Below are 12,540 nucleotides of genomic sequence, written 5' to 3'. Positions count from 1 at the left end.
CACTTATATTGTGCACATATTGACCATGCAGTAGCTTGTTTTTCCGTTTTTCTGCTCGGTTCTTGACTTGTTCTTTCTTGTAGGCCTGCTTTGTTTCATTGGTGTTGAATAGTTTCTCGTTCTTGACCATTTTAAGTGCATCTTCTTCACTGTCCTTGATATATTCTTCAAGGCCTCTTTTCTCCTCTACTGTTTGATGGACTTGCAGCATTCCTCTTCCACCTGAGCTGCGAGGGAGGTATAGCCTATCTACATCACTGTGGGGGTGCAGAGCATGATTGATGGTCATGATTTTCCTGGTCTTACCATCTAGCATCTCTAGCTCTGCCTGGGTCCAGTCTATTATTCCTGCAGTGTATCTGATAACAGGTATAGCCCAGGTGTTTATGGCTTGTATGGTGTTCCCGCCATTGAGTTTGGACTTTGAGTTTGAGTCCCACCATTGAGTTTGCTCTAGAGCGTGCAAGAGTACCAACATTGAAGTGGAGAGAAATAATGGCAGTGGTCAGGATGCAGAGAAGGAGGACCAGCAGGAAAAGCTCCCCCAGCCAGGAAGAGGAGACAGTGGAGGGGAGAAATAATGGCAGTAGCAAGGAGGTGGACAGATGGTGGGCCAAGCCCTATCAGCAGGGTGGAGGAGGTGGGAGGTGGCAGCAGGATGGCCTGGCCCTGTCCCGCCCAATGGGGAGAGCAGGGTGAGCGGGGCAGGGCGAGCGGGCCGGCCGCGGGGGGGGGGGGCGGGCGAGCGGGCTGGCCACGGGGGGCCGAGCAAGCTAGCCACGGGGGAGCAGAGCGAGCAAGAGCACTGCACAGGATGCCACAGACTCAGTGCACAACTGCACAGATGCTCTGTGCGTGGTTAGCTAGTAAATTATTATTGTGATACCTTATTATTATTGTGTCTTAAATTATTATGATGGATACCTATCTCCTATCCAATATTCACAATTGTAAGAAAACTAAGAAAGATTAAAAAACAAGAAATTTAAAAGTTCAGGGAATTTAAGTGCTAATTACCAATAAAAAAGACATGGCCACTAACAAATAACAACAGTAGTACATTATATCTTTTTTCTTCTAATTAAGAAATAATTCTGTTGATTGATGTATCATGGTGAGTAGTGACAGGTGAGCCTAGTTCATTCACAGCAGCATACTAAGAGATGTTATCTGTGAACAAGACAAAGAGCAATGTACAGTCACAACAATTACAAGTTAACTCATGGGAATGTAAAAAAACTGCATCTGTCCCTTTGCTGCCTGCTGGAACTAGGACATCAGCAGGAAACAAGCCATAGCAAGTATCTTGCCAACCTCAAAGAAGGTGCGGTCTGCTAAATAAACTAAGTTGCTAGGTCAATATCTTTGCCAAGAATTACCAAGTATCAGATGAGACTGTAGATGACACATCCATTATTTTCATCAGCTAGCTTTCTGTTTTTCATATGTCATCATAGTGACAATGATCAAGAAACCTATGAAGGCAATTCCAGAAGCCTAATCTCCCTCCTGATTTTTCCACCAACACATCTTCTTGCAACATATTCAACACATATATAGATGTCCCCTAGGAATCCATAATAAAATAAAGCCTGGTGTTTCATCTGTGTGCTGGCAATACCCAGTTTTATGTTTCTTTTTAGTTTGATCTAGACTGACACTTCATAACGCATATGTCTGGCATACAGAGTTTGGATGGAAGCCAGCTGACTCCCACTCATGATTTTTTTTTTTTTTTTAAGTTTGACTAAAGATAGGAGAAACACTGGTTGCCTCTCTTTTACCAGGAATATGTAAAATACAGGCCCCTTTCTTCTGCATGTTTCAGCTCATTAGATTGCTGATTTAAGTTTTTTAATACACTTTTTAAGCCCTGCTGAGTACATAGATAGACCTCTCTCCCAAGTGCTATATACATTCCGATTTCTCATTAGTTATGGTAGAACTGCACTTAGACTGTGTGAATCACATTTCTTTGCCATGCTTGTCAGGATGCAGCAGAGACAGACAGCAAACTGACAAGCAACAATGGCTAAAGGGTTGTTTAAAAAAAGAATTTGATTCTAAGACTAGATGGTTTTTCTTAAGTAGGGGTGTGCACAAAACCACCTGGCCCAGTTCAGTTCAAGTTTGAACCAAACTCAAACCGCACCAGGCCAGTTTGGTTTGGGCCCTCTTTGAACCCCACTATTTGGTTTGGTTCGGGGGGGGGATTCATCAACAATTTGTTTAAAAAATTCTTTTCCCCCCAACTTACCCCAAGGTGGTGGTGGGTTCCCCCTCCCCCCGCTGGCCTTCCTTTTTTCAAAAATCACCCAGTGAGGCAGCCATTTTGAAGGCCGCTGCACCTGCGCAGTGGGACCCTGTGTGGCCAGGTCCCAGGCCACACAGGGTCTGGCGCAGGCACGGCAACCTCCAAAATGGCTGCCGCGCTGGGGAATACAATAACAACAATTTATATTGTTTCAACGAAAGTTTCCAAAGTGGTTTACATAGAGAAATAATAAATAAATAAGATGGATAAATAAGTAGGCACAGAAAGCACCGAAGATGCCCAAACCTGGTGGTTTTGGGGGAAAGAAAGGCCAGTGGTCAGGAAGGAGAACCTCCGCGGACCCATCACCACCACCTTGGAGAAGCCCCCCAGAGGGGGTAAGTTCAAAAAAGAAAGATTTTTTAAAAAAAGATTGATGAACCCCCAAACTGGGGGAGCAATTTCAGTCCGGGGTCGAGCCGAACTGGGGGTGGTTCGGCCAAACCCTGAACCTTTGAACCAAACTGGTTTGATATCGAACCAGTTTGGATTCGAACCTGTTTCCACACCCTTAGTCTTAAGATATATTTGATCTCTGTGCTACTAATTGCCAGCCACTTGTGTAGAAATGGCACCAGATAAGAAGTGCATTATCCGGATGCAAGCAACAAGATGGTGTCCACCATCTTCATGAACAGTTTATGAAATCTATGCAGTCATTTTCTGCAAACTCAAATACTATTGTTAATTGTAAACCTATGACATATGACAGTAAACTGGCTGTCTTGAATGTTTGCCCTCTATTTGCCAGTACTGCATTTGCAAATATAGGACAAAGTATATTTGCCTATATGGGTATACAGTACGTTTGTACACATCGTTTCAATATATCCTAAATTACCAAAATTATTTCATCAGCAGCTGTCAGCAGGGTTAGACTCAGAGTTTGCAAATCAGGCAGTCACCCAGGGCACCTATCTGAAGGAGGTGCTGAGCTGAGCCTGGTGGTTCACTGATAAGTGTACTGTCTGCAGTGGGGCAGGGCGCAAGGGGACTAAAGCACTGTCTTTAATCATTTATTCAAAGTTCTTTAGGCTATTTGGGTACAGCGACAAAAATGAATTTCCATCAGTTATCTTAAAATGGAAAGTTACCTTAGCACTTTCTTTGCTAGGAGATTCTGATAATTGTAGGGCCTTTTACACTGGCAATACTGATAAACCAACCATGGTGAGGGGAACGAAAGCACTCCTCATCCAGGGTGCTATTTGTCCTAGAGTTGACTCTGGCCATCAATAAAAGCAAGCTCTTCCCTTTGTTAGGACCACAGCACTTTTCTCCACTTCTCTTTGGAAATATTAAATGTCCAAATTCAAATGTATATGTTGATCCAAGCACACCTGGTTTTAATTGCTGTTGTTTCAACTCCACTCACAAATTTTTATTTCTGTTGTCAAGCATTTTTAAAACTGCCCAAATAATGTAGTTCCTCTTAAAGGTTCCATTCCTATGAAGAAGCTAACCAATCAGGCAGATGGTGTTTCTATCTTATAACTAAGCCTCCAAAGGCTCTGCATAACACTCCATCTTCACTACTCCATAATACCGCTTAGAAATACCTTGTTGGACTTTTGAATTACCAGCCTTTGCTTAATCTTATCGGAAAACTATTAGCAACTTAGGAAAAGATCACAGCAATTTGTTGATTCCTGTAGATTAAAAAAGGAAGTGCTAGATGTACAGAAAGGCGTCTCCCCCCTGCCCCTATTGACAAGGGTTCTCTCTGGGCTGCAGGCAGACACATTTACTGGCTGCGAAATCACACCCAAGAATAGGCCCTGAGAAAGCAATACTCCAAGCCCTCATTTATTCAAAGCTGGATCTGTGAGCGCTGACTCACTAAGATTGCAATATGCTGTAGAAGTATGCAAAGAGTCAAATAACTGCCTAGAGATCTGTCCTTAGTCAGAGGAATTGTATTTTTCATACCAGTCTACAAACTACTCACACTGCTGTTGTGTCAAAGTGCAGAAACCTTTATAACCAAACTTCTCACACCGGGGTGGGGATGGGGGTGCAGAATGTAAGACAATGGAATTCAGGAGGCATGATGCCAAAGCAGGTGGAATCTTGCCCTGCTCCATGCACATACAGACCAACCAGCTCCCCATGTCCCAGCAGAAGCGGCCCCTCTCTCCTCCAATTGCCACCACAGAGCAACCCAGAACCATCTTGCTCTGAGGGAAGAAGAAAGAGGTGAGACAAAGGCCCATGTAAAGATGTAAACGTGTGGTTTGATATATTGTTCTTTATTAAAGCTTTTTGTAAACTGCTTTGTGAGGTTCGCCTGGAAAGTGGTTTATAAATGCAAAATAAATAAACTAATACACACAACACCCAAAAGCTGGATAGAGAGACAGCAACAGAGGCAGAAAATCTGCTTAGTAATGGTAGAGTGGACTCATCTCTAGGAGCATTTAGGGCAGCATATCTGACCAGGTTATAGATGAGGGGAAAATAAGAGTTAAAACATTTCTTTGATTAACCAATTAGTTGATTTAATTTAAAATCTGGAAAGTCCCCCCCCCCTTTTTTTAAAAATAAATGTTATTGCTGTTGCAAGTACTCACAAATCCCTGGGTGGGAGGCACCCTCTTAGAAGAGGCATTTCTCCTTTGCTCAGGTGGGAGGGAACCTCTCCTAAGATGGTGCCTGTGAGACGTGTGCTTCCTACAAAAAGAAAGTCAGCTTTTTCTTCAGACCTATTTTATTCATATGCAAACTCATAGCAGTTTAATCAATGAAAACACATGATTAATAAACCAAACTGCCTTCAGTTGAGTGACTGCCTAGAAGTAAGTCTGGTGAGAATCAAAGGGCAGACAGTAAACCATGAAATGCTCTAATGACAAAAATGTGATTTTTAAAATCAGTTTCAATATTAATGCCAGAAGTTTGTTTTTTTAAATGGGTTAAAACAAAAATCGGTTTTTCACTGGAATATTACATTTTGAACCCATGAAAACTTAATTTTAAGTGGGGTGTGACACAACAGTCATTGTAATGCATACACACACACAAACACACACACAAGAATATTGTGTGCAGTTCAGGTCACTACAATTCAAGTCTACTGTAGAGCTGCCGAATATACAGTATAGAAAAGGACAAACCATATGATTAGTGACTGTGAGCAGATCGCAGAGTATAGAAGTTTAAGAAGTTGAGGAATTTTGGTTCAAGAAAATATAATGAAGAGGGAGGCATCACAGAAGCTTATACAATTATGAACAGCAAAATTATTCTCGCTCAAAAAACTTCAAGTCCTTGTCATCCATGAGCCCCTGGTCATCCATGAGCCCCTGTCATCCATGAGCCATCCATGAGCCTCTGGTGGCGCAGTGGTAAAACTGCTGCCCTGTAACCAGAAGGTTACAAGTTCGATCCTGACCAGGGGCTCAAGGTTGACTCAGCCTTCCATCCTTCCAAGGTCGGTAAAATGAGTACCCAGAATGTTGGGAGGCAATATGCTAAATCATTGTAAACCGCTTAGAGAGCTTCCAGCTATAGAGCGGTATGTAAATGTAAGTGCTATTGCTATTGCTATCCAATAAAAATGACTGGAAGTATTGTGTAGGTTTAGCACAAGCAAAAGGAGGCACCTTCATATAAGGAATGTAAAACTTAAGAAATTAATTGCCAAAGATGTTACAATGGGTTTTGTCACAGATAAACCAAAGGACTGTTCAATGTTTTCTTTAATGGAGTTAGCCGAATAGATGAGGAACAGGTCTATCAACTAGACATACAAATGTTGCTAATATAGTCCTTGCAATTATTGCGTTGTTCTTGTGTTTATATCTTAGTTTACTATACATAGTTTTTTGTCCTCAAAATGATAAATATAATTTAAAAAAATACCTATTAAATCGTACAAAAAGAACTAGTATATATCAAAATTTTTAATAGAAAGCACCAGACTTGGTACTTTAATCAAAATAATGTTGATACCTGCTTACAAAACTTTTCCTGTAATCTCTGATGATACAGATTCATCCTTTCAGCTCATCTAATAAAGGTATTAGTCATAATACCTATTAATAGAACCCTCCTGGTTTTGAAGCAGTATATCACCAATTTCCAAAAAACTGGCAACTAAGGGGGGTTACCATCTCCTCCATGCCCTGCTTGTGAGTTTACATAGGGCATCTGGTTTGCCACTGAGGGAGATCAGTGGGAGACCTTTGGTCTGATCCAGCAGGCTCTTCTGTTCCTAAGCTAAGCCCTGTGTTATGGACTACAATGAATGTCATCAGCAAGTTTTCAGCAGCACAGCTTTCTTCTTTCTGAACATTGGTAAGCACATCAAAGATTTTAACCCCAAAGCTTTAGTAGTACAGCAGTTTAGAACAAGTCACATTTTAATATGTGCAAGTGTGTATGTTAAATGTATATAGTGCTGAAACGTAAATAATTCCAAATAATTTGACATGTACAAAAACTCAAGCAGGGGGCAAAGACTCAGAGTTGTGATATGCTGTTCTATTAAAAGCAAAATCTAGCACAGGCTTTACCGTATTGTAAATGGATGTGGAACCGGAGTTGCCAAATGTCCTATTTTTAAAGCAATACCTCTTGTTTATGAAATGTTAGTCTATAACACCTCAGAATAAACACCATTTGCTCCACTTATTCCTAGTTGGGTGGGGGAGATATAACTGCAGGTTGCGACCTCTTACCAGGATGTCCTAATTATTCTTTTTTTAGCATCATATTCTGCACAGAAATTAAAATGTTATTAAATGTTTTGATGTACTAAACTGCAGACATGCAATGCCTAGACACTCGTTTATTGGTTATAACAATAACATCACTAATTTCAGTCAAACTGATAGAGGTCTTCTATTTAGGGCTTTGAAGCTTTTAATAACTAGTAACAGGAAGAGATTTAGGAAATGAACTTCCTCCCCATCTCAATCTTTATGCAAGAATAAGTCATATGTATTTCTACCTGTTACACAGTTTTAAAGATATCAGAGCACTGACAGGGAAAGATCATTCCCTCATACTTCATACACTGAATCCTATTTAAAACATAAAAAATTGACATATGACTCAGTCTTACATTTATAGTTGTTGTAAAATGTATTTTCTTTATCCTTCCTAAAGGAACTACGGTGACAAAGATGGTGTTTCTCACATTATTCTCACAATAGCCCAGACCTTGACAAATTTTCTTTGGTTCTAGGAGTCAGCTCCAAAAATTGAGGAGCTAGACAATGAACACTTGACAAAATTACCGGACGTGTGATGGGACATTATGGAGGATGGGTAAATGGGCTTCTCCTTAGAACAGACCCATGGGTGCCTGGGACAATGAAAGGTGCCATGGCTCCCTGGCACCTTGGATTTGTCAAGCCCCGCAATAATATTAATTAGGCTAATAGCAAATGGTCTAAGGGCAGGTGTACCAGTCCAAGGGTTATTTGGTATAACCAGTTGGAAACTTCTCCATCAACAAGTAACACAGACTAAGTGAGTGCAGCGGAGTGGCTCTCTGGAACCAGCCAATTCCCAGAAGAGTGTGATGTTGATGTCCTGTCTTGAGCTGTCTGCACTTCTCCCCACTTACCTCTGGCCCCAGTTCAAGCCGTGGTGCTGGACACCTAGTAAGCTTCATAGTTAAGTGGGGGGACCCCGGTTAATACAGTCCATCACTCTATGCACTGAAGCTTATATAAGTTTTACGGAGGTTTTACAGACAGGGCTCTCCCCCCAATCCACTCATGATTGGAGTGTGCCAGTCCACATATTCACTGGATTTAACCCAACCTCCCTGAGGGCTATCAGGGACCAGGACAGACAGGGCTTTGTTTTTCTCCAAAGGGAGGCTGGGAATTCTGGCTTAGTCTGAGGGGCTTCTGCTTTCTCTGAAGGTGTTGATGGAGGTGCTGATGGCTATGCGAATGAGGTGCTGATGACTATGTGAATGAGGTGCTGATGACTATGTGAATGGTCCATCTAATCCCTCAAATTAGAATGCCTTGAATCTGAAAGAGATTTACTCTTCAGATACCGCAAGGCATAGAGCCAAGTGTGAAAAACCTCCTGTGAGAAGATCAGCTTTGGAAGACAATCTTTCTGGAAGGCAGCTTTTTACAATCCTTTTACAACAGGCAACTGCAAGGATGCAATGGGTGTTCTAGGGCATACTTTGAAGTACATACTGATGACAGTGAAGCCCAATAGGTCCAGCCGGTGCCCAGTATCTCAGTAGACTTTGTGGGCACCCCAGAACCCTCCACAACACAGAGAAGTTATGTGTAGAAGGTCCTCAGCATAACAGTTAACATGAACAAAAGGCTACTAGAAAACGAGCATTTCCTTCCTCTTGCCCTGCATTCTCTGTGAGCTTCTAACACTTCTATCTCCTGCCTAGACTCAATGCAAAGCCTCTTATGCAGACCCAATACTGATTACCATCTGTTACAATTCTGGTATGCTGGACCTATCCCTGACAGTAGTGCTTCTAAGAAAAATATAGGATTATCTCAAGCAGCATTATAATGTATAATCTATTCTATACTACTGAAGTTGTCATAGCCAAGCCCTGACAGGGCTTCTGAATTGTTCAAGACTTATACAAAAAAGGAAAATTCCATGAGGCATAACTTTTCCTATTACTTCAAAACTATTATGGTAAGAACTACATCAGTGAAATTCACCCTTCCCTGCATGAGTAAAGGTACCGGCCACAGCAATGCATTATACAATACTTTTTCTCTTCAGTGTTATACACTTTTTTCCGCAGTTACTTGTACATCAAGCTACAAATATTTTCAAGGGAGACAAAAAACAAAACAAAACATACAGAGGCGGGAAAAACATACTGCGAAGCCTTGGTACCTTGCTTAAGAGACCAACTGAAAATCAGGATCCAGCAAGCTATGTCAAGGTTATATGGGGAGAAAACAAAGCCATGTTTCTAATTAGCCAGAGAACAACCCCTGCTTGCTGAATGGAGATTTAAGTACTTATGCTGAGAGAGAGAGAGAGAGAGAGAGAGAACGAGAACACACACCCTCTTACACACACCCTTATGCTTTCCTGGCATCAGTAGCAGTAGCATCAGGGCCGATTACAAATCAGTCCAACATACTGAGCTGTGACCAGATAATAAGCATTTTCTAGTCAGCAGTCACAGGTTGCCAACTAGGAATTTTCAAGCTCGAGTATTCATGATATCAATACAGTACCAAACAGAGGAGAGGTGGGTTCAACTCTGTGTGCGCACACATGTCTATACATAACTAGGAGACCATTTTCTTCCAACATATTATGCCGTATTTAAAACACAAGATACAATCTCACTCCCCCCCCCCTCACACACACACTAGAATTATTTATTACTCGTGAGATCCTATTAAATATTTCCTGAATCAAACAAGTCCTCGGCAGCCTAATGGGTATCATTACCATCAGGCTTCAAGGGTTATATCAGGCCCACATGATTAGGAAGGGGACATGCCAAGAGTGCATCCAATGTGATGTCCTCCAGGGACATCCCAATGCCTTCCTAGCAGTCCTTTCATCATATGTGGGGGGAGGGCATTCATTCAAATGAACTGGAACACATATAGAGGGCCCATTTGGATGAATGCTCCCCAACACACACACACACACACACACACACACACACACACACACACACGATAAACAGATGTGCCAGGACAGCATCATAATGTCAATGCTCTTGGCACATCCCTTTCCTGAGTGTGCCAGTAAGGTATTGTCCAAGCCAGCCCAATAGGGATATTCCAGGCACACAGGAACATAATATAGACCATGTTTTCAAAAAAATTCTTTGAAAAATTAAACAAAATTATATATACTATAGGCAGGATCCAGTCTAAGTTTGTCATAACTATGCACAACTGAAATACACAAGACAAGTTAATCATTAATAACTCAAATCCCATTAATTTCAATAGGTCTTAGTCATGAGTAACTTTGTCTGGATCCTGCCCACCTATAAAAAAGCCAGCACAGTAAATACAGTGGAATAAAAAATGGCTAAGGAAAAAGGAATTTCACAGGAAAATAAGGGGTAGGGTAAAGGTAAACACTCTCTCCCCACGGAAGTTTTTCCACTTCAAAGTGCCCCCTCCTAAAATCATTTTGCAAATGAGCTGTTCAACTAATAACATACAGCTGTATGATAGCATGTAATATGACTCTTGAAGAAGATGTCAGGAGGACTCAAGCCTGCCTGAAAGACATACCATCTGACCTGCTTCCTAATCCCAGATATCTCTGGAGAGATTATGGTTACTCTTTATATGCTCAGACTGTGGTTTTACTGTTATTCCACACACACACACTCACACTCACACAGAGGTTTGTTGTTGTTTTGACACTAACATGTTCCATCTAGGTTTGAATCCTAGAGGGAAATGCTAAGCCCCTATTTGGCCACAAAGTTCAACACCGCATGATCACATTTATTCAGAATTTAGACCCATAGCTTTCAACTGGATTTATTTCGAAGCAAAATTTGCAGAGGCTCCAGGCTCAGCCTAACTTGTGTTGCAGGGCTGTGTGAAGAGAATAAAGCTGCAATGTCAACCACACTTAGTAGGAAGTAAGTACCACTGAACTCAGTGACACATTCGTTCATTCATAGAATGGAGCTATAAATGAGGTAAGAAGGTTCTACCTAGTCCAGCAGCCTGTCTCCTACAATGATCAACTACGGGGGATAGACAATGTGCAGCTCTCCAGATGTTGATGAACTACAGCTCTCATCACCCTAGCCATAATTTATTACAGCTGGGGATGATGGGAGTTGTAGTTCATCAGCATCTGGAGAGCCACACATTGCCAACCCCATGCTTCCGGGTAGCCCAGGGCACAAAGATAACACCCTCCTGACACTGCTGTTGCTTCCCAGTACATCGTACTGAGTGGCGAACTGCTTCTGAACATGGAAGGTCCATATAGTTTGACAGATCTATCCAAAACCTATTTTAACACCATCACATTTTATGGCAGATAATTCTACAAATGAAGTTATGCCGTGTATGAAGTGCTTCCCCTTCTTGTCCGTCCTGAGCCTACTGCCAATTATTTTCACTGGGTTTGCATTCTAAGAGGAGGGAAACATCCTCAGTCCACTTTCTCCACCCCATGCGTAGTTTATAAGCCTCTATCATGTCCTGCTTTAGTAGTCTTCTGAAAGAGAGAGAGAGAGAGAGAGTCCGTCCAACTGCAGCCTCTCCTCGTCGGGACAGCGCTCCAACGTCCAATCGCCTGACCACTTTGGGTCTCCTTTTCCGCCCTTCGTTAGGTTAGGAATAAATGACCTGAGGAGCAACATGCTGGGCTGAATTCGAAATCTTGCTCACTACTGTGTGACAGTTGCTTTGGTCCTCATAAAAACGTTATGCTGCTGATTAGCATTCAAAGTGTGCCGGCGGCGTGAGAAAGAGACCATCATCGTGGGGTGGGGGTAGTCCTGCGCCATAGTGGCAGCAGCAGCAGCAGCAGCAGGCGCAATCCCCCCAGCCCCCTTTCTACTTCATAACTAATGCCCGCCTTGGGAAGCTGTCCCCCCGCCCCCCTCCTCAAGTCTCCAGCAGGCCACTCGAGGGAGTCTCCACGACGTCCTCCTCGGGATCTTCCGCCTCGCGGGAAGGGAAGCCGCCTCCGCCCAACTCCAGCCGAGATTGCGTGGGCTCAGCCCAGTCCACCTGCCGTGACCGTCCCCCTTTCGTTGCCTGCCCGACTCGTCGCCACTCTCATTCCGCCCCATTCCTCCTCCTCCTCTTCCCCACCCCCGCGCCCCGCTGGCTGAGCCCGGCCCGCTCCTTCCCCTCGCTCGGCGCTTCCCTCCGCCCGGCGGAGGCTGGCAGGGGGATGACGTCACCGGATCAGGCTGACCGGCAATGGGCGCCATTTTGAAACCCCCAAACCTCCGGCGGCGGCGGCGGCGGCGCTGGCGGTGGCGGCCGCCACAGCAGCAGCAACAGCGGCGGTGCTGATAGCGGCTCGCATCCGGTCGCGGCCGGTTCCTCCTCCCTGCGGGCCCTGCAGCCCGGTCGCCGCCCGGCACACACCACGCGACATGGCAGGTAAGCGGGGAGGGAGGCAGACACGCGCGGCGGCGGCAGCAGCAGCAGCAGCCCTGCTCTTGGCGAGCGGAGGCAGGCAGGCCTGCCCGGGCCCACGGGCGGCCCAGGTCGGAGGCTGGGTGGGTGGGTGGGTGGAGGGCGTCCAGGCAACTCAGC

At 43.8% G+C, this 12,540-nt stretch overlaps 1 protein-coding gene across 2 annotated transcripts in view; it reads left to right on the top strand.

The window, feature by feature from the left end:
- Positions 1-11,957: 11,957 nt before the first annotated feature.
- The window catches only part of PPP2R2D (protein phosphatase 2 regulatory subunit Bdelta), a 45,445-nt gene continuing 44,862 nt past the window's right edge, over positions 11,958-12,540 (top strand). For both annotated transcript variants that reach the window (XM_053307535.1, XM_053307534.1), the window contains exon 1: positions 11,958-12,384. In XM_053307535.1, coding sequence (XP_053163510.1) covers positions 12,378-12,384 — 7 coding nt within the window. In that variant the 5' untranslated portion in view covers positions 11,958-12,377. The remainder of the gene's footprint in view (positions 12,385-12,540) is intronic.

The sequence above is a fragment of the Hemicordylus capensis genome, chromosome 3, assembly GCF_027244095.1.
Source record: "Hemicordylus capensis ecotype Gifberg chromosome 3, rHemCap1.1.pri, whole genome shotgun sequence".
NCBI lineage: Eukaryota > Metazoa > Chordata > Lepidosauria > Squamata > Cordylidae > Hemicordylus > Hemicordylus capensis.
The sequence above is the reverse complement of the archived record's forward strand: the minus strand, read 5'-3'. Positions and strand labels throughout refer to the sequence as shown.